This window comes from Labrus bergylta, chromosome 20 (assembly GCF_963930695.1).
Source record: "Labrus bergylta chromosome 20, fLabBer1.1, whole genome shotgun sequence".
NCBI classification, from domain to species: domain Eukaryota; kingdom Metazoa; phylum Chordata; class Actinopteri; order Labriformes; family Labridae; genus Labrus; species Labrus bergylta.
The window spans coordinates 14,219,976-14,247,317 of NC_089214.1; the positions used below are offsets into that span (position 1 = coordinate 14,219,976).

Sequence of the window (27,342 nt, forward strand, 5' to 3'; positions counted from 1 at the left end):
CTAACACGACAATTTTGGCCCGCAAGAAAAAAAGTTTGGACACCCCTGCTGTAGAGCATCATTTAGCTTTGAACAAAGTTGTGTTAACATATTTCATGCCTTTGCTGAGTTATTATAGCTGTATTAATTACAACTTACAAGAAAGGTGTTATCCCGATTAAAAACTAGTATTATCCATCTGTCTTTATCTAAAATACATGACTCAACAATGTTTCCTTTAAACTTGTTCAGGAGGATGTCAACCCCTGCTGACTGTTGGGTGGCATGAAAAAAAAAAAAAATACTGGTCTACCCCATTGTGATTTCCAAAATGTCACATCACCATCAATCGCTTGAGAAATAGTAAGAAAAATTAAAGAGTGAATTCCTTTTAGTACCGTCACAGATACCTCTAACGTTAAGATAAACTGTTTGTAATGAACTAAGTAGGAGTATGTCATAAGAAATAATTATACATGAACTTGGATGTCTGTAAAAATAAGATAAGATTAACTTTAAACTTATAAAGCTCTGAGATATAAACTATCGTACAAATAACCTCTGAAGTAGAAATCTCTAAATACAGAGTACAATAAAATTCTTATGCTCAATCTAATTTTCAATAGATGAAGTGAACAGCCGATAATATCACAAAAGTAGGCTAGCAGATAACAAATTATCAGCCCAAGTTAAAGTTGACCATGTAAACCTAAAACTAATCAAATAATCTGGTACTCGGTGAACGTGTAAGAGCGCAAAAGAAAGCTGCTGCACAGGTCGGCTATCTTGCCTTGACCCCTCATTAATGGGTCGTCCAATAACTGTCATATAATAACCCCATTACATCTGCGTGCTAATATTTTCTGTAAGTATCAATGGTAACTGTGAAAAGATCGTCGACTGCAGTTTTGTGACCAAACCAGACTTTTAAAGTCAAAGAAATAAAACATCAAACTCTCAAAACCCTTTGAAATATTTATTTACAGTAGAAGACATTCATTTACAAATTGGTTACCATAGTAACAGAGCTTAATGTTGCATAAACATAAATTTACATTACAGATCCACTGAAAGTACAGATGTGCTCTGTCGTCTTTGTTGCTTCAGAGAGAGCCGAACCATATGATCACTCAGTAATGCAAGAGGAAGACGAGAGATGGCTCTTTAAAACAGCAGTCAAATATACCTTATTGAAACAACTAGATGTTTTTAAAATTATTTACACAGAATTAGAAAACTCCAAAATATTTCCTTAAAGATATCTGCAATTTTACACTGAAATATCTTCAAATAAAAAAAAAAAAACAGCAAGAGCTAAAATCATCAAATATTTTCTCCAAGCATGGCACCAAATACAAAATAAGACTAAAATAAAACCAAACATGTTTGAGCTTAAAGGAGCTGGTTCTGTTCAGAGGGAAGCAGCCTTGACGAGGAAATGGACAGAAACGGACAAAGATTTGGCTTCTGAATTCAAACGTCAGGAAAAGTTCAAAATGTTTAGAAATAACTTAAACAAATATTAAATCTCCGCCCCCTCCGGTCATCAGTACACACGCACATTTATGACGACTGGAGCAGTACGAGTGCTATTTACACAGTGGATTTTTCCTGCAGAAAGACTTCTACCCTGCAGAAGGTTCTGTGTTATCCTACAGGGCCACACAAACAAGTTGAATGGAACATCTAGTGTCTGGCAGGAAAAAGCTTATATGTTTCTCCATCAGTGAGCGGAGTCTTGTTTCCAAGAGTTACTCCTGCCCTGTGTGTGACATGCAATGGTTGTCATTAATGATCTAAAAGCTCAAAGTGCTGTTATAAGAAATAGGACTAGAGGAGAGAAATTACTCAACATGGCCACATTAATCAGAATCTGTTTTCAAGGTCGAAAAAAAACGACTTAAAAAAAAGTACTTATCTTTTTCTTACAACTTGTTTATTTATTCAGGCTTGACGAAGCACAACAAATGAGATTTCACAAAATTGGTATTCAGTTCAGAAAATAACTTTAATGTAAGGATTTTATTATTTAGATGTTTCATGGAGCATTTTTCAAGCACCCTTTGCTAATTTGAAGGCATGGAACGGTCTTCTTCTCCGGTAGTTGTCGTAGTGTTTGATCTGTAAGTTTGTCTTGAATGGCATCTCTAAAATAAGGAACACTCTCTTCAACACAAACAGTTGATAGGTTTCCAAACTCAACCTGATAAAATACATGATACATGAAGCTGTTGTAGCTGTTTGAGGAGATGTGATGAGCATCAAAGTGATGATGCGTTACGAAGAAATAATGAGAGTGGGGCTTAAAGATGCACTTAAAGACTGAATGCTTAAATAATGTCAGGTTTACTTTACACCTGTGTCTGATTATACACACACAGTATACACCGAGGGGAACTCTTATTTATCAGATGGTCTGAGTTTGTTACCACGACAACACCAACTCTTCCCTCCTCTGTCATGTGGCAGGTGGGGCTCAGAAGATGAACTCTCCAGGGACCTCCTGCAGGGAGCTGAAAGGCTCCTCAAACTTGAAGCGTTTGGAGATTGCCTTCTGCTCGGCAGCCAGTGCCTCCTTCTCTGAGGAGGAGTTGGAGGACTGACGGCACTGGCCCACGGTGTATGCAGCCACGACGATCAGCTCCTCTGTGACAGGGCCTTCGTCCTCCTCCTCCTCCTCCTCCTCCTCATCAGCTGTGGTGGTGGTGCTGCCGGGAGTTTCGGGGCTGCTGGTGGAGCTTGACACCTCCTGGTCCTCGAGTGGGAGGATCTCCAGCACCTTCTTGGTTCCCTGACACTGAGAGGGTTTAAGCCAGGAGTGTTTGAGACACTGCTCTGCTGTGGCCCGATCCCTGAACACACACATCAAAACATCTTACATTCTGCATTGGTTATCATTTGTTCTGTAAATTTAGTAGCCCAGTTGTTCGGGAATAACTGCATAACTGCCTCAACATCAGTCCAACTCATGGCTGATCCAGGTATCCAATAGTGGTCAAAAGAGTTGATCACAAGGTAAAGGGAATGTAAGAAATAATAAGAAAATTTGAGAATTAAAATAATTTCTACAAATGCTTAAAATGAAAATGATAAACTATAAATTCAAAAAATGTAAGTATTATAGAATTTCTATATATTCTATATTATAATATAGAATTTCTTCTTCTCTTTTTTGCCTTTTCTGGATGTTATAACAGTGTATCTCACATCCAGGTGGATCTGATGAGTGAGGTGTGGACATACTGAGGCTGTTTGCGGAGCAGCATCTGGATGAAGGGCAGGGCAGCCTGGTCCAGCTGCTGCAGCTCCTCCTCGGTGTAGCTGACATTGAGCTGAGAAATGTTGAGAAACGTCTCCTGCTTGTCCTCGCCCAGGAAGGGAGAGATTCCTGTTAGCATCACGTAGGCCAGAACACCAATACTCCTATTTACATGACAGGAGGGAAAAGTCTTAATAAATATTGCAAGGAATAACAATTCTCTTGACAGAATCATTTGTAATTTATTCAGTCGAATGAAAATTGATCTCGCACCATCATTAAGTCAATTCTTGATTTTTGGTGGTAAAGATGTAATCAAAGCTGATTGTCTTTTGGCTTTTGTAGGTCACATGAAGGCAGCGCTGTGTGAGAATTAGAAAGGAGTGGTGGACACCCGGTGATTCTAATTCGTCAAAATGACAGACAGCCTTCAGATTTTTTCGTCATTGTTAAAAAAAAAAATCAGTTTAAGATGGAGAACATTCGGTTAACGCGACCTCTGCGAATCAGCAACGCAACAGAACAGATGCCTCGCGATACAGGAAGAGAGAGCCCCATGCTGGGGTCTAAGATTCATCAAAAGAATCGTAAAACTGACAGAGACTTTTTGGGCTTCTTTAAACAAACAAGTCCTATTTTCTGTATCAAATAATCTTTTTTTGTTTTGTTTTGTTTTTTAACAAACACAGATATATGTCTGAGATCAAGTGTGACTGAATAACCTGATTCTGATATAAATCTGACGTTAAATGAGTGAATTAGAAAAAGCTGTTTAAATTGATTCCTACTGAGTATTTTAAGAACATGACTGCCATCCCATGGTCATTATTTGTATGGACACATAAGACTTTTAATCATACAGTATATAGACGCTGTGATGATCATATTATCTGTTATAACAATAGATGTGTTAGGAGATATTATTTCTATAATTCATAGTCATGTTTTATGACTTCATAAGTTTGTGACTGCTGAAACACATTGTTTCTTTTCTTACAGATTGTAGAAGAAGAGTATTCTCCTCATTTTTATCTACTGCAAATGTTGAAACTCAGAATGCTCAAATTAAGGTAATTTATGGTGAAGTCGTAAATGTTCCAGATTTTCTTTGAGTTTTTGAAAGTTAAATCAAGTAATTCAACTTGTACATAGAAGCTGCAGTGTCTCCCCCCTTAGAGTGGAATGAACCCCTCTCTATGCCACAGATGCAGAATCAACTTCTCATCAAGTTGTCCTTTGAGCATCAAAAGACAACTTGATGGGACGGAAACACAGAGTCAAGCGATCTGCTGGTCTGATCGCTCCTCTTATGATATAGCATCCTTTGTGTGTTTTTCCTTTTTCCACGTTTTCGCCTCACGTAAACTTCACGTGTTGTTTTTCGAAGTCACATTTCATTCATCAGCTTTCGTAAGCAACTCCTTTTTTTTTATCTGACTCGAGCTAACTTGAATTGGCCAACAACTTTATCTCAAGTTTTAATATTTTTATCAACTTGGACGCGATCAAGGAAACGAGTCTCAGCAGCTGGAGGGCATCCATCGATTTCTGAGTAGACTGCATCTGCAGCGATCTCCAGCAAACTTCTCGGAGCACACGAGTGGACCGGAGGAAATCGCAGAGCCCTACTTTAAAGTAAGAGCGTTCTGGTTGTCTTGGGGTCGAAGAGTATTCAGGAGGATTGCCGAGCTTCTTCACGGAGAGAAGTTCCGTTAGCCTACAGCTGGCTTCCAGACTAGAGAAAAGGTCATTGTTTAACACATCGGTAGCTCCAAGTGATTAGTCTCTCACAACATAATTCTCTTTTTAAATCCTAACAAAACTGTTTATCGTTTCATTTGTTACTTTGACTATTATGACTCCACCATATAAATTAAGTTAGAATCAAAATCATACTGTTATTTAAATCATAGAAATGATAAACTTTGATATTTACTTCATTAATCTGCATTATTGTTCATAATTCCTGTAATAAATTCATAGGTAATCTTTTATAATGTTTTTTCAATGATTGAAAGGATTCAATATTCTGATATGAGATTGATAGATTCATTAATTACTAAAGTGAATGTTATTTCTTCTGTTAAACATTGGAAGCGGTGCATGTTGTTTGAATGTTTTTCTTTTGATTCTCGCGTGATCTTGTAGTTCTCCTGTGATGTCTGCACAGCTGCTCATTGTTACGTTTTCGCTCAGAACGTTCCAGAAACGGATCCATTCGGGCAGGTCACGCGCAGGATGGAGCAAAAACGTGGCGCTGACGGACTGCGGCGCACAAGGAGTATGTGGGGATTGGGGGTGAGATTTATTTCAAATGGTCAAAAAGGAGGACAATATGCGACCTTTAAATGAAGTCAGTTTCATAACAAGTTAAGAATTCCTTCCAGCAGATTCTTCAAGTAAAGTAAAAGCTGGTTATTTAAGTATAAAGGATAAAAGTACAAAAGGTATGCCATTATAAATCACTGAAGTTGTTATGCAAGTTGATAAAGAAGAATCTTCAAAGGAGTTTTAAAAATACTCAAAGTCTGACTATCGTTCTGTTGGGTTTGTCTCGGATAATAAACATTCAAGTACAGGGTTGTTGTCAGTCTACATGAGAAATAAAACTATATTTAATTTGAAATAATCACCAAAAGACAATCACTTAATGTGTCGGCTTCAGCTCATTCATGTTGTATTCCTTTCCAAATGTCTAATCTTATTCAACCACTAGGGGGCCCCAAAGGACAGACATTTCACTGGTCTCTGCAGTGTTTAAGTTAGATCATGTACATGCTGCAGGAAACTGAGTGCCATGAGTGGGTAAGACTGTACATTTGTCATATTGTGTCATATAAACCTTAGCTCTGAACAAAGCAACAAAGTGAGTGAGTTTACAGTACAGGTTTACAGAGAACAGTAGAGTTTTCTTACCACATATCTGTCGCTGTGCTTATGGGCTCATAATTAAGAATCTCAGGAGCTGAAAATATGAACACAAATCACTTATTATCATTCACAGTTAAATGCATTCATAAGTGAAAGGTGGTAGATGTGTTGTAAAACACAAACTCACCGACATACTCCGGAGTACCCATGATCTCTCTGAGCTCCTGGTGGCTGCTGACCATCCTGGACAGACCAAAGTCCACGATCTTGATGTCACCCAGAGGAGAGCTGCTGGTCAGCAGGATGTTCTGAGGCTGATGGGACATCACTTGCATGTTAGTGTTCAATGAAATCATTTATGTCATGGTTGTTTTTAGAAACAGGAGGAGTATTGTCTGGATTCATGATTTCTATCTGTCAGTATAATCCTTTCTGTGTATAATGCATTATTCTTCAGACACTGACACATTCTTGCAATCTAAAACCATCACGTGTGACAAGTAATGGTAAGAATGGACTTTTATTTCACCCTGCAGCAGATTGCAAGCTTGGCAAATGGAAAGGTTAAAAAGTAAATCTTAAAGCTGAACTGTAGCTCAGAAGTGAAGTTTTCATACTCTGAACATCACATTAACAAGCCCAGCATACAATACACTTTGTTTGTCCCATTGGACTCAACATGCTACACACAATCAGCTGCTATGTATCCATAGTCAATAGAAAATGCTGTGTAATATTAATTGTATGCTATACGTCACTGTGCGAACACCAATGATCAGACGTTTTGTTACATTTAAATCAAAATGCATATAGATATACGTATATATAAACATGGTTCTTTTTAGGGACATGAAGCATTTGAAGACACTCAAATACATTACATAAAAATGATGTGGGGGGGGGGGGGGGGGGTACACCGAGATATGGGGTCCCGGGGAGGTTGCTACAAACCACCGAGCCCCTGTATGACCAAAGTGGGGGCGGTGTCCACATCCCCGCACAAAGTAAAATCGTTTCCGATGCGTGTTGGCCTTCGCCAGGGTTGCCCCTTGTCACCGAATCTGTTTGTGAGTTTCATTGAAAGGATCTCTGCTGCAGCCGGCGGTTTGCAGCAGAGTGCGAAGTGGCTGGGATGAGGGTTAGCACCTCCAAGTCCAAGGCCATGGTTCTCTGCCGGAAAACAGTGGACTGCTCTCTCTCCGGGTGGGGAGTGAGTCCTTGCCCCAGGTGAAGCAGTTCAAGTATCTAGGGGTCTTGTTCAGGGAGGGTAGACCTTGAGATTGACAGACAGATTGGCTCAGCATCAGCAGTAATGCAGGCGTTGTGCCGGACCATTGTGGCGAAGAGGGAGCTGAGCCTGAAGGCAAAGCTCTCCATCTATTGGTGGATAATTGTCCCAACCCTCACGAATAGTAATGAGCGATGGGTAGTGACGTGGTAGGAAGAATAAGATCGCAGATACAACTGGCCGAAATAAGTTTCCTTAGAGATAGGTGAGGAGCTCAGACATTCAGGGGGCACTCAGAGTAGAGATGTCATGCAGACAAACAGCTTTAGACGAGAGAAAGAAATGACATTGAAGAAATTTGACGATTCAAGAGTCCTCCAGAAAGAATCCAGTAAGAGTGTCTGCTCACCTTCAGGTCCAGGTGGACTACATTGTTCTGGTGGAGGAAGGAGACTCCCTCCAGAATCTGCCTCATGAGCCTCTTCACGTCGTCCTCGCTGAAGGCCTCGTCCTCCCGGTCTGCCACACACTGGTTGAAGATCTCACCTCCTGCCGCACTGCACACAAAAACACACATGTCATTTTCTCTGCTTCACTTGCGCAGTCAGGTGAGGGTGCAGGTCAGCTGTTTCATACTGACACAGTCACGTGTATATAAAATGAAAGTTTGTGTTTTGGGCATGAAAGGAAAATGAAATACCCGCAGGAGAGTAAACACACACTCAGTGCTCGAGTTTCATCCAAAAACTCACCAAAATGATTGAGACCTGTCCTACATCAGGCTTTTTATGGAGAATCCCGAGATACTCCCTGGAAACACGGTAAATCATATTCCAACCCCAATGTGGCCGTGTGTGTGTGTGTGTGTGTGTGTGTGTGTGTGTGTGTGTGTGTGTGTGTGTGTGTGTGTGTGTGTGTGTGTGTGTGTGTATGTGGTGGTACTTGCTTAAGGCGGTGGTAGAAATAGCAGAAGAAACTGCAAACTAATTATGAAGTTCACTTGAATGAGGCTGTTTGTTCTGGTTGCTGAAGGCTTCTCTGCACCTCTCACATGAGAAAACAGGTCTGTGATTATAAAACAAACAGCTTCTTAAAAAAAAACTGAGTGAAGCAATGGAAAATACTGACTACAGTCTCCACAAAGTACCTTTAATTTCCTCTGACCTGATATAAACTCTGATGGATAAACCCAATTAGGCTGGGTGGATGATGGGAAAGAAAAGAGAGGGCAGTCAGGAATAGACAAGGCGTCCCCTCAGGGTGCTATTGAATTAGGTTTCTATCTCATAGGAAGCAGAGGAAGAGGGGTGAGGGCGTGTGTTTTGGTTTTCAAGGTGAAAACCGTGTATAGGGTCGACTTGATCAGGGCTTTCCATGAGCGCCAAACAGCCAAGTACTTCTTTGAGTCCAGCTTGCGACCTCAGCTCTGTATTTTTTATTCTACTAGAAATGATTTGATCGAAAAGTTATAATTGTCTTATAAAATCCCTTGAATAATATTAAGACTGAGTAGAACATGGGTTTTAAAACATATTCACCCTAAGCATGGCTCACACGTCAAAAGGACCAACTTGTTTCATTGTTTCAAAAATTACCTCAAGTTTGGTCAGTGTTCACATGGACATTTACAAGCGGACCAATGTGTGTGATTCATTGCAAGTTATCGCTACATCCCAAAATGTATATTCAAATCATTCATATTTTACCATTTCTATCGCATCAACCTGATATGAATCTTCTCCTGAAAATGTAGCAGACTAGTCTAGTCTACTTTGAAGGTGATGCTTTGATGGATATTGTAGTCAGGTTCATAATGACCTGCTAAATTGATCTTTCTTTTTTTTTTTTTAAGGCCTGGATGACTGGAGTAAAGCTGGTCAAACACCAGGCTTTAACAGTCATTTCATACACACAGGCTTTGTTGTGTAGGCCAAAAAATCTCACCCTGTTGCTTCAGTGGATAATCAGTGTGTGGATGGCGGAAGTGCCAGAAACCCGAGAGCACAGGAAGAAAGAATTATTATTATCAATTAGGTCAGAGTAGTAATAGTGTGTGGGAAGTATTGTACACACACACACACACACACACACACACACACACACGCACACACACGCACACACACGCACACACACGCACACACACGCACACACACGCACACACACGCACACACACGCACACACACACACACACACACACACACACCATGCACATTAAACTGTCGGAATGCTAATTATTTCTTTGGAGGATTACACGGAACCTAATACACTTTCACAAACAAAAACAAAAACAACTTCCTGTGTTTAGCCAGCTTAGCTTGAAAAGGTCCGAAGGAGGTTTACTAGATGCGTGCCAATACTAGAGCTTTATATGTACAAGAATCTACTAGAAAATGTTTTCACTTGGATTAGATATCAAGTGATTTGAACATTTTATAGAACTGGATATGGTCCAATTGCTTCTTATCTTGTACAGTTTTAGTTGAGCGGGAAACAGCTGACTCCCTCTTGTTGTTTCTTGAAATCATTTTTTCTAATGGACGGTATCCAAAGACCCCACTTGATACACGCTGTATTTTAAACATGCATGAACGATGAGTGTTAACAGTTTATCATATCACTCTGCGTGTGTCAGCTTGTTAAGACACTAAGGTGACAGGGGGCAACAATATGTAAATATTCCACCTTAAAATTGTATTTTCAATGTCGATTTAATAGTACAACAGCTTTCAACAGGTGGAATAGCGTATCTGCCATGTCCACAGATCGACCAGCTTTATGGTACCAGCCCGTTAGCCGGTCTCGATAATGTTTGATAAAATGGCTGAGACTAAGAGGACAAGGACGGTGATGGATGAAGCTAAGAAGAGAAAAAATAGCAAGCAAGAAGCAGTGTTTGTTCATAGTACTCTCCCTAGAGTGTACGGGCTGTAGACACTAGAGAGATATTATTATATATATATATATAAAATACGGTAATGTCGTTGTACATTGTCAGTTGACATGGGTTTTTAATTACACCACCACTCTGCTTGTCAACAAAATCTCATTGTCTGTGATGGGGAGCCATAACAGCACTGTTTGTTTCACGACAGTGCAATTGCAGCCGAAAGCCAAAGCGCACCAAACACAATTCCTGCATGATGTGGCTTTAAGGTAGCTTTTTAAGCACTGATATCTGCCAGCTTATTGTTTCCAGTCCTCATGTTGACGTTATTGTTTGCCACATCAGTTAAACCCTGCATTTGTGAATTAAACTTATCATCACATTTACCCGTTCTTAGTATACTTAACTCTTTTTGGTTTAAATATATCTGCAAGTGTAAAACTACCTTTGTTATGTTGTTTACCTATAAGATCAGCAGCATTCTTACAATGCTTACTGCTGCAATGTTGTGATCAATAAATAGTTTTTTGAATGAGGGACTTGCAGTTTTTAAACAATAAGTAGCCTGGGGTTGGATGTAGTCTATTCTATGTACAAGCATAATACACTGCACACTTTCTGTTCACAAATTTCAGCATTTAAGAGCCAAATGTGATTGAAAAGCTAGAACTGTAGAGCCCTGATATCATATATATATATATGCACTTGAAACAGCAGTGATGATCATTCACTTCATGTTGATTTCAGTGGCCCCTGTGTACAAAGCAGTACGTCTTTGTGCTGATGCTGTCCTCCTCTGATAAATATAACCCTCCCCTTTTTAAATTGGCAAACATACCTATCACTGTGACATTTTGGAGAGGAAAAATTAAACACAAGCTCTTTCAGCAGCATGCTATGAATGCTTCGTTGATCCCTGACCTGGTGACGCAGGTGACACGCTTTGAAGAAACGACTTATTCCTGATGACCTGGCTTGCTTTTGTTGTTCATTTAGAAGCATCATTATACCAGCCTGTTTAATAACGAGTGACCAAGAAACCTCACTAAATGGGTCACCCACTTAATAAAGGGAAAAACACAGAAAATATATGATCCCAAACAAATCAGATTGGCCTTCTGCCTGTGTGTTGTTGTCCTGAAGCCTGACAGCAGCTTTGAAGCTCAATGAGAGGGAAGGTTCAGGCAGCACAGTGGGCACTGCAGTGTGATTGGCAAGTCCCTAATGTAATTAATGAAAAGATTTTCATTGCTATGCTGTGGGAGTGGATAGATTCAGCTTTGATCAGCCACCCGTCACGCTGAACCTCAGATTGTTTACTTGGGGGGTGGGAGAGAGAGAGACAAAATGCACGTCAGCTGACCTACAAGCACACTAAAAACAATGGACAGGACAGGATTTGACCGGGAACTCCCTTGTTATCAGACAGACTGAGAAATATCAAAGTACTGGATATTGCTCCCAGAAGGTTCAGAGGGTGTTAGTGGAGAAAGTAGATTGAATCAGTCATTCCATCACATTGAATAAAGAGATGCTCGAAGAGATGCATTTCAGTGGAGGAGAGGAAACCACTCAACAAAAAAGAGCAGAGACAAAGAGAGAAATGTGCGTGACAGAGAGCGGGAGGGGACATGATAAAGTCAGAGGGAGGTCAAGTGAATGCCTCTGAGTGGCGCTTCATCCTGCACTCATGATGTATTCATGCCCAGCTAACTGGAGTTTCCAACATGTTAATGGCTCCATTTACAACAGACCAATATAGCAACTTACAGTTCAGTACAATGAAACTGTGTTTGTCAGAATTCCTGAAATATGACATCGCCATTCATTACCATCAGGATTAAAATAACCCTTAATGGTGCCCCAGAGCAAAAAGGAGAAATCTTGTCTTGGTTATACTGTATGTCTTTTTCACAAGTGTTTAATCACTGCATATCAAGGACAAACGTAATAAATGTGTATATCTATATCTTTCTCTAAAGATTGAACACAGATCAAAAAAAGATATCGGCCGATTTATCAGTATAAGATTTTTTCTCTTTGAAATATCGATATGCCTCTGTGTCATGAAATCAATGGATTTGCAGGTAAAACTTGTGTTGGGGGGCCAGCCAGACAGACAAAGGACTCAGGCCTGTACCCCCGTTCCAAAGCCCGATTTGACTATTGGGAAGCAAATAAGACAAAGGGGGCTAAAGGACTCTTAACTCCCAGCATGCCCTGCAGAAGCTGTTGCCTCTTAATATGCTTTAAGCATCAGAGGACACACACTCTGTCAGACTCTTTCATACTTCCATGGCCTGGTTTAAGAGTTTTGGCGCAGTTAGTGACTAGTTGTTCGAGCAGAGAGTTTATTTCCTTCCTCCTTTATGTTCCTGTTTAATTATAATTTGTCACGTTCTGACAATGAAGTATAATTATACCATAATTAACCATCTGGTTTCTTCAACTTTCACTCAGGAGCAAAAATCAGCTTTTAAAATTGAAAGAAATAATGATTGACAATTAACGTGATAATTATCGATATCGACTGATATGACATTTTTTCCCATGAAAACATTTTTTCATATCGCCCAGGCCTAAGGAGCACTGAAGACAACCCATTGGTACCTGAAGAAGAAAAAGAATGGGACTCCATGCTGCCTTTCCCGTCACCATCAATAGATTGAAGATCAACCCAACGTTGTTTTTGTTGCTGAACCGCTGTGTTCGCCTAGCTGTGTGTTTATTCCCTGCTGTGCTAGCTTACTTTCAGTTAACTGCTTTCTCAATCAGAAAAGATCTGTGTACCTGCCATTGAATCAAAGTCTGGCCACTGGCTTTCTGGTGTTTAAGTTATAGTTACTGAACTTAGCTCAGAGAGCTCAAGCTGCTCTGAGGGCCAAGCCACACGGCTCCCTTTGTTCTCTGTCCACCATTTATTTCTCATGTGACGTTACCACATGGTGCTTTTTCTTTCTCTGCCTGCTTACCTCCATTTGAAGTGACTACATGGTGGTCACGTCGCCATCTTGTCAACGCTCTCTCTCTCACACGCACGCACGAGAGAGACTTTAGATAAGTGTGTGTGTGTGTGTGTGTGTGTGTGTGTGTGTGTGTGTGTGTGTGTGTGTGTGTGTGTGTGTGTGTGTGTGTGTGTGTGTGTGTGTGTGTGTGTGTGTGTGTGTATGTGTGTGTGGTTCATCACAGATAAAACCTGCTCACATGAACATGTTGTCACAAACACACAGTGTCTTTGATGCAAAACAGTCATCAACACCAAATGTTTCCAAACCAACAGACTTGAATTTACTTGAAACTTTTAAGATCACTAACACGTTCACCTCTGGATGATCTATGAACCTTCTGTAAATAAAATCAGTTAATATTCATTTTAAATCACTGATTTTACAATAATCAGAGGTAAAATAAGTCGGGAGATGCCAAAGGCTCAACGCCGGTGTCCTGAACCTTCACTTAGTCTGGATGTGAGGAGACGGGCCGTTACACATGACGGAGAGGAGTGGGGTTTTTTTATCCAGAAGAGTTGCTCTCTGTGGCTCATTCCAGGAAGGAAGCGTTGTTACTATCAGCCAAACTTTTACTTTTACATCAGTCAAGACGTGTGGACAGAAGTAATGGCCCGCGGACCGTAAGTTTGAAGCGGCAGCAGTCTGTTTTGAGGATTTCCACGGAGCAGGGCATCTGCTGTAAGTCAGGCTGCGTGTAGTACTGACACAGTGCACGTGCGTGTGAGACTTTTATGAAAAAAATCAAAAGTGCGTGCGTACGTGCATGTGTTGACCCATTCCACGAGTCAACACATATTCCACGCCACTTACACACTCACGTGTGCCACTTTGTTTGCTTGTAGTTTAGTTTATAATTTATAAGCCGCGCCTTCTATTTATTTAAATACAGGTATTTATTAAATATGAATAATATTAGTATTTAATTAATCCATTACTGATTTTGGTGATATTTGTTCCCTGATTTCAGGGTGATGCCCCATTTTTATTAACCCAGTTCAATAATATTGTTAATTTATATTAACAATTAATTGAGGGCAATTATTAATATTGATTTAAATAACACAATTTGACTAGATAAAACCCAACATAATTGTTGCCTGCGTGTTAGTTCTGCAAAACCCCAACACTTGGGATCATGAAGGATAAGACGGAAGGAGGGAAGTATAACAGGATGGATGTCAAAGCTTCAAAATGACTTGTCAAATCTGAATTGACTGACAGCATACAGAGTCCTGCTGCCTCAAATACTCCTCAGAGTACCCAAATGAGATTCGCAGCTGATAGTAGCTCCAAAACAAATGCAATGTATTCTTCCTTTCTGAGTAGAATTTAAGAAAATACAGTGACCAGATATGTGAAGAAATGATCAAACATTGTTGAAAATAAAAATAAGACAATGCATTTGAGGCCTAATCTTTGGGAGTTTTTCTATTCGTTCTGTTCAGTAGGTTCAATAGCAATCTCTGCAGCTACAGTCTGGTTTGCAGGTGTGAATATCAACAAGTCGATCAGAAACATCAAGCTATTTCCACTGGGTTATTTCCTCCTGTATGACTCTGACTCTGGGCGGGCTGCCATGCTTTGGCTGGTCACGTGCACTCGAGCGGCTCAACTGACATAATGAACTCTGGACTGGAGCTAAGCCAGCAATGAGGCCACGCATCGCTCTATTGCTCTCTTTCACTCTCTCTGGACACCTTCATTACTCTGTTTAACTGCCCCCCCCTCCCCCCCTACACACACACACACATACACCATCTCGTTTCTGTCTCTCTTTTTTTATCACCCCCCCCTCTTCATCTATGCCTTCCTTTCTCTCCCTTCCAGCCTTTGTCCCCCATGTCTGTCTCCTTCACCAATCCCTCCCTCTCTCCCTCCCTTTCATCATAGCATAAATAGCTTTCTATGCCAAGTTGACCCTCATTTGTAGAAATATACCCCCCCTCCCCATCTACTCCTCCATCTATCCCTCAATCCTCTGTCATCGCCATTTGCCCCACTGTCCGAAATATCTCTCAGCTGTCGGCCAAACAAAAAGAAAGGAGAAAATAAAAGAGCGTGCAGCCTTCTGCTCTATTTCTCTCCGATATAAAACAGCTCAAAGCAAAAATGCAGGAAGAAACGTGGGGTTGAAAGGCCTCGAGCACTCACACATTTATCACTTAATAGACTCATTCCCTCATTCAAAAAATATCTAAAGCCACTGATTTACTAGGTAAATATAGCACTTTACAGATACATTATAAAAATGTGTTATTTATGTGCATTTAAAAAGCAGATGTAATACAGATAAACAGATCTGATGGAAATTAGGGCTGTGTCCCTTTTAGGTCAAACTTTATGTCCTTTATGTCTGACAATATGTTCAAAGTCTTAAGTTGTAGAGTTCCTAAAAGTAAATTACAGTTTCTTATCCTTACATCATCCGATGAATCAAGTGTAAAAGGGGTTAATGCAAAACCAGACTGCAGTTATTTGCAATAAATGTCTGTATTTATTCATATCACAACAGGTCTAAATTGTCTTGATAACTTAAGGAAGGAGTCCCATGTTTGAATAAAGATGGAAAAGTCATCCTTTGATTTTGTATATTAAACGGTTGGGGCGCAAACTGTGGAGTAAAAATTCAGTTGAGCATTTTGAAGACTTCATAATATCCACAGGATCCGTGTGCACAATTTTCCATCTCTGACATAGTTTTGCGGAGACATTTAAAGTCGTTGTAAGACTTTGTAAGCTGCTGTGCAAACACCAGTCATACCTTTAACTTTCTCTGGGAAACAGAGTAACCCCTGGTGAAATGTCGGAGGGAGGAAGGAAACCGGCAATCTGTTGGCCTTTGATAAAATTCCTTAAAATGTTTTTATTAAAATAAAATAAAAAACATTACATGAATAAATGGGAAAAGAATGTTTAACGAGCTGGACAGATTTTAACCTGAGACTTTAACTCCCATAACCCTTTGCTATTTCACAACATCTTTGTTATTGGTTTGGTTGGCATGTCTATCAGGAGAAATGATTCAGTGCAACCAAGCTTATGATATGAAGACGTGTGACCAAAGTCACAAGCACTGATACTACTTTGGGATTCCTCACTGCTTTCACATCATGAGTCATTATGAAAGAGCACCTTTGTCAGATTCTGTGAGGTTGGAGAAGGGTTGGAGGATACTGAGTGCTTGATGCAGAAACATCACCAAATAGGCTTTTAAAGTGCTATCATCCTATGCCAGAGCTGTAGTAGCCACTGGATTCCTTTAATAATGCCACCTTGTTAAACCCTTTCTAATAAAAAATGATGGCCCTTTTGAGAAGAAATTACCTTTAGGACAGATGTTTTAAGGGATAGAAACAAAGCCCTGTTTCCACCAAGCGGCCTAGTTCAGTTTGGTTTTGTACGGTACACATTTATTGATGTTTCCACTGTCAAAAGTTGGGAATGGAATCAAAATAACTGATCCGTACTGTTCCACTTTTATAGTAACCCTCTATTGGGATGCCAAGCATACCGATCCGACCCAAGGCTGGAGCTAGATACACTGCAGTCCGTCGATTGGTCAAAAGAATCTTCACTTACCATGCTGCAGCGGTAATAAAGAACAAACACAAAACGCTGCATGTTTAAATATCCTGTGGATTTAGAGAGAGTCATTTCAAGGCTGTTTTTTTTTTTTTTTGCCGCAGAGATGCAGACCTTCCTAGAAATCATTGCTTCTTGTTTACTGTGTCACCTTCTTGGGCGGTCTACACTATGATTTAGCGATGGGTAAGGGTACGATTGGCTGTGGAAACGCGAGCTACATCAGGATTTACATTAACAAACCGTACAAAACCGTGCTTAACCAAACCTAACCGCTTGGTGGAAACAGGTCTTCTGATCATAGAGGCCATAGAGGCTATTGGAATATCCAAGTGCATAGACCTGTCATCTATCTATCCAATATCTATACCGCTTTTCCTGATCGGGGTCGAGGGGGCTGGAGACTATACACTCACATTCACACACCATATTTAAAATATGGCGTTTGATTCAATTATTCAATTAAAAACCTTTTTTTTTCCAATTTTTATTTAGACATACATTTCTCCCATCACTTTTACATTCCTTTGATAACTCTACGTTTAATATCATGGGAATATGGGATGCTCTGTTTGGTCTGAGTTTGTATGTGCCAGTTGACGGTGTGTCCGTGACAAGGGGCTCATTCAGGGCAGCAGTTAATTCTGGGATTATCCTTTTTCCTCAACAAAGGGCTGGGATTGGGATTATGGATTGAGGTGGGGGAGGACTGGGCTGACTGGAGCATTTAAAGGGGCATTAATGGGATCTCCTTAACAGACAGATTGCACTGTATGGCATGTGCTGCTGACAGCACATAATCCTATAAAAGACACAAGCCTAACAATGCTGCCATCGTCTCTGCTCTATCTCTCTACATGCAAACATTCAGTGAAAGCAGGAAACAAGTTTGATGATAAAAAATTGACATGGTTTGGATTTTAACTTTAGCCTATGAGTCACATGCGGTGAATACACCACTGCTCTGTTACTTTTAACGAGCAATGTGAAGATGACACTGGCTCCTGATTAAAACTGTCACTTCATTTGTTTGCAGACAAAGTGTGGTAAATTTAGAAGAACTTCGATTCTTAATATGGAATATTACAACTATTTTGTCCCACTGAAGCTGACAACTGCTTTTACAATATGCTGCTTATATGCTTCAAGCTTCTGATTCAGTAGATACTACAGACGCTCTACTTTGGTGTCTTGTTTTCCAACTGAAAGAAAACATTTTTGCAAATGGTCTGAAGCTCTGTTATACACCCTTGACTGACTTCTCTCTCAAGCCAAGGTAGCAAAGCATCATGGGGATATAAGTATTTAGAAACTGTGTTTCCAAAAAAGTTGAACACTTATAAATAACTTCAAATATCTAAATCCCATGTAATTTCACAAATCTACAGCAAGTTATCTATAGAAATGCTGCAACTACTCGGTTGGGCTCTAGTTTGCTCTATTTTTTTTTTTTTTTAAATGACTAAAGGTTTAAAAAAATATCCAAGGTAGCATTCAAACACTTATATATTCTTGAAAGGACACTGAAGTTTTCCTCATTTCCAATGCCGCCGAGGTTATATGCACATTTAAAACAAAAAAAACACTTATGATCAATTACAAAAACTATTGAGATCAACTGAAACACTTACAATTTGAAACAAAGTGGCTAGAAATGAAAATCCTACACTCTGCAAGAGAGGACTCCAATCTTAGAGTTTTCTGGAGGCCGTTCCATGAGTTTGGGACATCAAAAGAAAATGTTGATTATAAGTATATAATGTATGTAAGTGGTAAATGTGCTATTCATTGACACATTGATTGTTTGGGATATAAATCTTTTGTTTCCAGAGCTTTGAAAAAAACCCAGGATGGTTTAACTATTCATATTATTTGTAATTTTTCTCACTGTTGTTTAACTACTTCAAAACTCTTTCTTATTGGTCATGGGAACTCCTTCTCAGCCTATGAAAACAGCTGTGTAATGTTTTTCATCCTACTCCGCGGATAATCCTGCTGCTATGAAATAAAAGAGTTATGTGGCTCTATCCTTTCGCTTATAAGACTTTTTAGTCAATTTTTACCAGTGTTAAAACCTGTTTTATTATTATTTAAATCATTCTGTCAGAGGCTGTGAAGAGGTCATAAAAGACAAATGACAGCTGAGTCAGAAAGTGTCAATACTTTCTAATCTACTGGCGAACTGTGAACACATACTCTAAAATGTATGTGTGTGTGTGAGTGTGTGTGTGTGTGTGTGTGTGTGTAGATGGTAGGGGGTTCTGGGTATCTCTATGGTGAGGGATACAGGCAAAATTCAATATGGCATGAGGAGGGAAGGCCTTAACACAAGCATGAATGCATGAATGCATGAATACACACACACACACACACACACACACACACACACACACACACACACACACACACACACACACACACACACACACACACACACACACACACACACACACACACACACACACACACACCATGGGAACCAGGTCAAGCATGGCTGGGGAATGTCCAGTGAGATGAGATCATCAACAACTGGTGCAGCTACCGGAGTCAACACCATACTGTACATGCACGGCAACTTTTGTTCGTGTGCACTAATCCCACATACTGGGTCAAACTGCTGCAGTTGGTCTTTATTTGGTGTTACTGGTGGATTTAACACAACGAACTGCTGTCAGTCTGACTGACATCTCCTTCACCTCTACAACACTATAATCCTGGGACACAGGAAAACTCGATCCGTCCATATCCTGCAAAAACAGCCTGTGCATAAGTGAGTGTGTGTATATACAAAGGGACACAGGAGAAGCTCATTGCTAGAATAGCTAGTGTTTGCTGGAGCATTCAAATTTGGCCTGAAGCCCTGCAGGACTTAAGAGCCCCAGCTATATTGCCTTTTCTTTTCTCTCACTCGTTGTGAACATCACACTATTTACTTCTTGTGGGCTTTTTCTGGCCTATATTTTAAAGTGCATAACTGGAACCCGGGAGTTCTATTTGATCAGGATAAGTCCTTCAATTAGACCATAAAGCCATTCATAACCTACGTAACATTGCAGAGATCAGGCACATCCCATCCAAAACAATGCAAACCCTCCAACAAACTCCTTATCATTATCCTGCTCAAATACGTCTTAAAATTATCATTAGGTGGTTAAAATGCTATGGAAAGTTTACTGAAAGAGACTAGGGGAAAAAAATCATATTACTCCAATGTCAACTTCTCAGAATTTAGCTCCCAATGATATCTAAATACAGTTTAAAATCCATCTCTTCAAGAACAAAGTTTTAAATGTCACACACCAGTGTATATTGAAAAGCTTGTAGTATCCTATAACCCTTCTAGAACATTGTGCTTTCAGAATGCAGACCTGCTTGTGGTACAATTTTCAAAAGTAGTATGCGAGGCAGACTTTTCAATCAGGCCCCTCTCCTTTGGATCCTACCAGTTTGGGTTAAAGAGGCAAATACTCTCTCTACTGTTAACTTCACTTCGTAAAATAATCCAGAAGTTCTTAACCTTAGTTCTTCGGTATGATGGTTTTATTTTATCTCCTTCCAAACAAAGTACTGCACACATGGCTCCACAATGATGCTTGTGATGAAAAACTCTTTCACATGAAAACACTCATGGCTGGATAGGACAACCCCTGGTTATCTGAGGTCTTTGACAATCAGATTTGTGAGTATTTGGAACTATCAAATCTTTTTAAGACTTTTTAAGAACATTAAAATGTTCTCAATTAGATTCGTTTCATAAATCTAGCTTTTTTTGTTAAGATGCTAAATGTGCTATGATGGATACTCACAACTCCAGGACCAGCACCATCTCAGAAGCCATCTCAAAGACCTGGTGGAGGTTGACCACTCGGGGGCTGGCTGTGGCCAACTCGAGCACTGCGATCTCATGGATGATCTCCATCCGACAGTCTTGGCCTTTCCGTCTCTTCCTCATGAACTTTGCAGCGTACTCGTTGCCTGTGCATTTCTCCACACACTTTCTGACCACAGCAAACTTTCCCCTGGAAGTCAAGAAGAACACCAGTTCCGTTAATACAAGGACCATGTTTGAGTTAAGATGACTTCAGACACTTTCAAGTTTACCAAAATGATACCTGTCTGTATTGAGCTTAAGACTAATTTTGGTATGCTCACAAAAACAATGATATCTATCTTGTATAGCGCTTTTCCAGTCTTCTGACTTCTCGAAGCGCTTTTACACCGCAGGTCACGCCTTTCCATTCACAAAGGCTGCGATGTGAAGTGTCCATCAGTATTACTAATCCCATACACATTCACGTCGCCAATGAAGCAGTGGGAGCAATTTGGGATTAAGTGTTTTGCCCCTAGGATACACCGGACATGTAGATGCCTTGAGCATGGGATCAAACCCCTGACCTTCTGGATGAGACGACCGACTCAACCACTGAGCCACATCTGCCCCAGGTAGTAGAGCTGGGTATTGTCCACAATTGTCCAATTTCGATTATTTGGGTCACGATTCGATTAGATATCAATTTGATTCGATATTGATAAACATGCTTCGATATCGATTCAATATTACGCATAGATGAGAGAAATACCCAGATAACTACTTACAGTACCTTCTGATATTTGTTAAATAATTATGTTAGCATTGTTTCTATTTGTTTAAAACAAACTGACTCTGATATGTATTTTATCGTTGCATTATTCTTTAATAAACAAAGATTAAAACACTAAAGTACAGTATGATCTAAAGGGCACATGTGTGCCTGACCTGAATTTGCAGCAAAATCTTAATAAACATAACAGTGCTGTAATGGCACGGACAAAAAGTAAATGTAAAGTGCACGATTGTGCCTGACCTGAATTCACAACCAGTGCCCCCAGTGGAGAGGGATGTTATTACAACGAAAATGCACAGCACCCACAGTGCCCCCCCAGTGGAGAGGGGTGTCAATACAACGGGAAAAAAATCAATCTCGTGATTTTTCATAATAATTGCAATGCATTGATGAATCGATTTTTTTAACCAGCCCTACCAGGTAGAGAGTTTGTAGACAAATTAAATTCCGACCACATGATTAAAACAAATTGTAAGTAATCTTAATCCCCTAAATTCTTACTTTTCATTGAGATGACATCATGTGTATGCCTGGAAAATAGGTACTGGAAAATATGTGAAGGGATCATAAAAGATAACAAGATTTACCCACGACGGACCAACCATGGATGCCTTTATATAACACCATGCTTAACAATGAAACAGGGCTTGAGGTACTCCAGTTTGGACAAAAATGATGGACCAACCACCAAACATTGCCTCCAATATAACTCTAATATAACCACCGGGATTAATAAAGTATTCTGACACGTAGAGCAACTCTGCTAACAAAGATAAAAGGTGAACACAATTATTAGACACACCAAAAAATGATCTCTCTCAATTATTAGTTATGATGACTTCAGAAAATACCAAGGGATCTGGTAACGTGTCAGACAGTCACCTTTCAACAATGCTCTGTGGAGTTTTTAGCATGTGTGCTCTAAAAAGTGGCAGCTGAGACATAGTCACTAAATAGTGTTGAATGTCTTTGTCGTCAGTAACTCCACTACCTTAAAGGGTACACAACGCTACATAGAAGTCCTAAAGGGGGACGAAATTAAATAAAAGAAAGTGGCTTTTGTAGTTGCATAATTCTGGAACATTCTCAAAGGCAGTAAACTGGTGTCCTTAAATGTAGAAAACAAGCTTATCAAAGGCTTTTTATTCCAGTCAAAATGAAAGCAGCTTATAAAAAGCAAGAGCTGCTGCTGGCACCAGAAGTCTCAGCTAATGAAGCAGAGTCTGATTACAAGTTTAAGTTAAAACACAGCTTCACAGATATATCTAGTGTTAATGTTTGGTTTCAAACAACCTTAAAACACTCTGCAGACCTGGCTTTGGATGTTGTTTCCTTTCTCTTTATATCACAAGAGTCTGGCCTGACCCAGTTCTATTTTAGGCTAGGAGGTAAACCCGAGTGAGGACCACAGTACTGTGTGTGCACTGCCCACGGGACATCTGGTGAAATGTGAATGGTGATGGAGATGACAGGCCCACATCATGCTTTCCCTCTGGCTACTGTTGGCAGTCAATGCTCCAATAAATCAGCAGCATGAGCCTGGCTGAACGTGACCGAACCACTGCCAAGTCTCAGCCACACTGACATGCCAAAACTGCTCTCCCTGCTTCTTTAAATTTGCCTTGACATGAAGAATGATCAAAAAATCTAAATGGAGCACAATTTAATTAAATGTGTCTGAGGGTAAACAATGCCAATTAGCAAAGTGTGGCTTATACAAGTCGTGCCAGCCTTTGGTCCACCTTGCATGTTCGTCCATATTCCTGTTTTAAATGTCGTCAAATGTAGTGTGAATAAGCTAGTTTAACCTGACACAGTCCACAAACATTTTCATGTTAGTGTTATAGATTAAAAAACTTCCAAACCGTGCTGCTCCTACGAGTTGTTCATTCACTGTGCCTGTTTACATCCTGGTAGCAGGCCCAATAACTGGAGCCTCAGCCAGTTTATGGCTACAGCAAGTGAAAGCGGCTGCGTTGCAGTTTGAGCATAACATTTGACCGGCATCGGGCCAACAAATTTTAGAAATGTGTTTAACTGACTAGTAATTCTAGTACCGACTAGAAGGGTGATGACGTTTAACTGTTTAGTTCACTTAACACACACATCAACAGTTTAGCCTCGGTGAATATAAAAGTTATTTTAATAGTAGTAGTGATGCCTTTAAAAAAAACACTAACCAACAACTGGATTGATAAAGCTTGGATCACAAGAGTCTTGTGATTGTGGATTATGTCTTTGCCTCGTAATTATAATCAACTCTGTAAACTAAATGAAGTCCGAGAAACACAATTACATTGTTTGTTTTCCTTTAACCTTACATAGCTACAATGCAAACATTAAACACTTTGGTTAGCCACATGATTTCAGAACCAAAAGTGGTCAATGGCTTGCTGTGAAATATCCTGAATTTGTCTCAATGCATCCCTCAAAGATGATTGAGGGATGTGAATAGAGAGGAAAATGACTTTCATGTCTAGTTGAGACAGATGCCCTGTTGTAGCCCTGAATAAGAAAACACCTCAGCTTTAAACATGCAATCATCAGCCCCTTCTTTCACGGATAACTTAACTGTGAAGATCTAATACAGATGTCTTCAGTTTGTTTTCTGTGAATAAATTGATACACAGAGGAATCTTTATTTAATTTCCAGCAAAAACCAAAAAGACTCTCAGAACTATTACAAAGAGTGTTATTATCATTCTGCGCCAAGAGGGAGTTTAAAACATTTATGATAGTTAGAGGGGGAACACAATGTGCGAGTATACGGAGAATAAGACTGCGTGGAAGCTAAAAAGAACCTGTATCGGTTGCAGAGTGTGGTAACCGGCTCTGGGCCTACAGCACTAGACTGAGCTGATTCATGCTCATGTGAGAGTCATGAGGCCTGTGAAGCTCGGAGCTAAAGAGTACAACATCCCAGAGGAGACTTATGGTGCAACTGGGGTTTCTGTAAATAATATTACAATGAGTTTGGTCTACATCTGCTTCTGTTTGTTAAGAATCATGAGGCAACTTTTGTTGATTATGTGGAGTATAATATTTGAGAAAAAGATGATTTGATTAAATTCATTTGTCATAGTGTTCATATATTGAAGATTGCACAGAGCTTACTGTAGAAATGGGTCATGCTTTGCATTTTACAAAACACTTGAGAGAATGAAGAATCTCATTGCTGACATCAGGACAACTGTGACACATGTGACCTCTGACCTTTCCGTCAATCTTGTTAGCCATGTAATTACCTTTCACTTCACCTTTAACACACATATGGACAATGTCCAAATCTGGCAGGTGTACTACTCAGTGTTTACGTGTGCATTATTCAGTTATTCAACCATTCAGTGATTTACATTACGCTGATGGCATTACAATGAGACTAACTCTGAACTTTAAAACAGCTGGGAAAACCAGCCAGACATTTAGTATCACTCAGTTTTGTAGACACAATTGAAATTAAAAGATTTTACAAAAAATACACAATTGAAACAAGGACTAAACTTGTCATACACTTTTGTACTTGACATTGTTGCATTATTACAGAATGCTTTCCTGTATCAGTAAGTGATGTCTTCGTTCGGTTAACATTGGTTTAGGACAACAAGCCAAACATTGATAGATGCAATGAAGTTTCTTGAAACTAGGCGTTTTTGTGCACAAGTAGATGGGTTGGTCAAGCTTTTACAAGAACTTACATTTCTTTGTATCAACAGGACTTCATTTGTTTTACTGAGTTTGGTAGCACAGTGAGGTTTATGTTATTTTAAAATCCTTAATAATCTAAGTCAGTGTAGTTCAAAGATCTTTGCTAGCAGTATGTTTTGGTCTGGGTGTGGACATGTTGGAGCAGCAGACAGATGCTGTTTGGTTTGGGAGTCTGGGCCTGCTCTTTAGAAACCACACTGGGCCACCACAGCCTTTTCTAAAGCTGTGTCAGCACATTTCCAAAGCCAGCAGCCTCATTCACAGACTACACCCTGAAAGAGCTGGCTTTTGTGTGTGTGTGTGTGTGTGTGTGTGTGTGTGTGTGTGTGTGTGTGTGTGTGTGTGTGTGTGTGTGTGTGTGTGTGTGTGTGTGTGTGTGTGTGTGTGTGTGTGTGTGTGTGTGTGTGTGTGTGTGTGTGTGTGTGTCCAAGCCAGAGGTGATGATGGCCCTGCACAGTTACATTTACTGTAAAGAAGCAGCCTAATGGATGCAGTATTTGGCTTTGGGAGGTTACAGACTTAAAGCCAAGCTGCAGCAGAGAACCTCACAGCTCTCTGCACCAGCCGTTCACAGGTTCACCACAGCCTAGTTTAAGTGAAGATTTATGCATCACAGATTTAAAATGGGTTACCCTGTCAAACTAGTAATTAGTCAGAACTTTCTGCAAACGTTTGACTGCATAATAATAATGCACAGAGATTTTTTTCCACTCATATTTTTAAGGTTTAAACTTTGGTCTGATTTTGTGCAATTGTGCTCAAATACTACAGTGACTACTCAAAGGGTATTGATGATATTCATGCTGCTACATGGCTGAATGGCTGATTATTTGCCATGACCTCTGTGTTGGGACGTTCAAATTACAGATTATAACAGAAGTTTATGTTGCAGTAAATTACATTAGTTTTAAGTCTATTTAGGTTAGCTGATGTGTTGGTTGGCTTTTGGAACCCCCCTTTCTTCTCTTCCTTTTGATGGACAAACTAAGTGTCCAATGAGCTAGATCAGTGCTTCAGCCCGTATCAAATTGGCCATCAGTTCTTTAACTACTAAGGTGATGTCAGGTTTGTCTGTGCGGGCTGTTTGCAGTCTCATGGTTGGGCTGTTTTAGAGGCTGTCGGGCAGCCCTGGATTCATTTAACGAAATAAAGATTTCCACTGGCTTATGGCCAAACACTTCCAACGACATCAACGGCTTCCCCCTGTGCACACCAGGGTTGGCTCAAAGCCAGAGGCACATAGCGAGGATGACCCAAACTGAAATGCATTTCTGATAGAAAAAAATGGATCAACTGATGACCCCATTTTTCCAACTCTCGACTGGCTATTACAGGGATGAGGTCAGCCAGTAAATAATGTAGGTTAGACTTATCAGTTAGAATGGATTCCACCGCAGTATACAAGAGAGGCAGAATCTGATAACTTCATCAAACTAAAAGGACTGTGGAATATACAACATCCACATATTCCCACAGGCCACGATGTAATAAGAAGTAATCAAAAATATAATTCAATCTATATATTTTGCGCATGCATAGATAAATTAATTTAAGATCACTTTCAAACCACCATTATTTTAGCGTTGGAACATGTAATTCAAACAGGTTCACAACAAATATCGAACAACTTGGGGTGAAAAGCTAATGAAGTAACTGATTAAAGCAATCAGAAAAGAATTCTACAATTTGAGTGATTTTTAGGATTTTCAAGACACGTACCATGCAGAATGACTTAAGGCCATGACACATTGAGCAGACGGCCAAGAACTGGTGACGTCGTTTGTCTTGGCCAAAAAGTTTCACTAGAACACACCACAAAGACTACAGCCGACGGCCAACCACCACGTACGTTCTGTGCGTGCGTGAAAGGAAATAACTCTACATGCCAGCAGGTGGCGGTAGTCTGTGATCGTCATTCCAAAAAGGGGAAATCGGAAGAGGACGAGGAAGAAAGCGGATAAATAAACCTTTGTTGTCGCTCAACACTCGTAATATAGGAACTTCTAATGGAGAATAATGTCTGATAAAAAGTAGAAAATGGTGCTGGCGTTGTCAGCACTTGGTTTTTTATTAGTGGAACAAGAAGAGAAGAGGCGCTTCCGTATTTCTTCTCGTGCACTGGCTCTTCTGTTTCGCTTAGCTGAACAGCCAATCAGAGAGATCCCTACCCCCCAACCGTGCCGGCGACGGCTCCTCAGATTCTACATGTAGAGTCTGAA

General features: G+C 40.1%; 1 protein-coding gene across 1 annotated transcript in view; it reads right to left on the reverse strand.

Moving 5' to 3' along the window:
* Positions 1–941: 941 nt before the first annotated feature.
* stk17a (serine/threonine kinase 17a) overlaps positions 942–27,342 on the reverse strand; it is a 31,407-nt gene continuing 5,006 nt past the window's right edge. Inside the window, exons 2-7 of the mRNA XM_020637294.3 lie at positions 20,621–20,833; positions 7,747–7,894; positions 6,297–6,423; positions 6,155–6,203; positions 3,223–3,402; positions 942–2,831 (exon numbers count right to left, since the gene is read on the reverse strand). Coding sequence (XP_020492950.2) covers positions 2,456–2,831; positions 3,223–3,402; positions 6,155–6,203; positions 6,297–6,423; positions 7,747–7,894; positions 20,621–20,833 — 1,093 coding nt within the window. The 3' untranslated portion in view covers positions 942–2,455. The remainder of the gene's footprint in view (positions 2,832–3,222; positions 3,403–6,154; positions 6,204–6,296; positions 6,424–7,746; positions 7,895–20,620; positions 20,834–27,342) is intronic.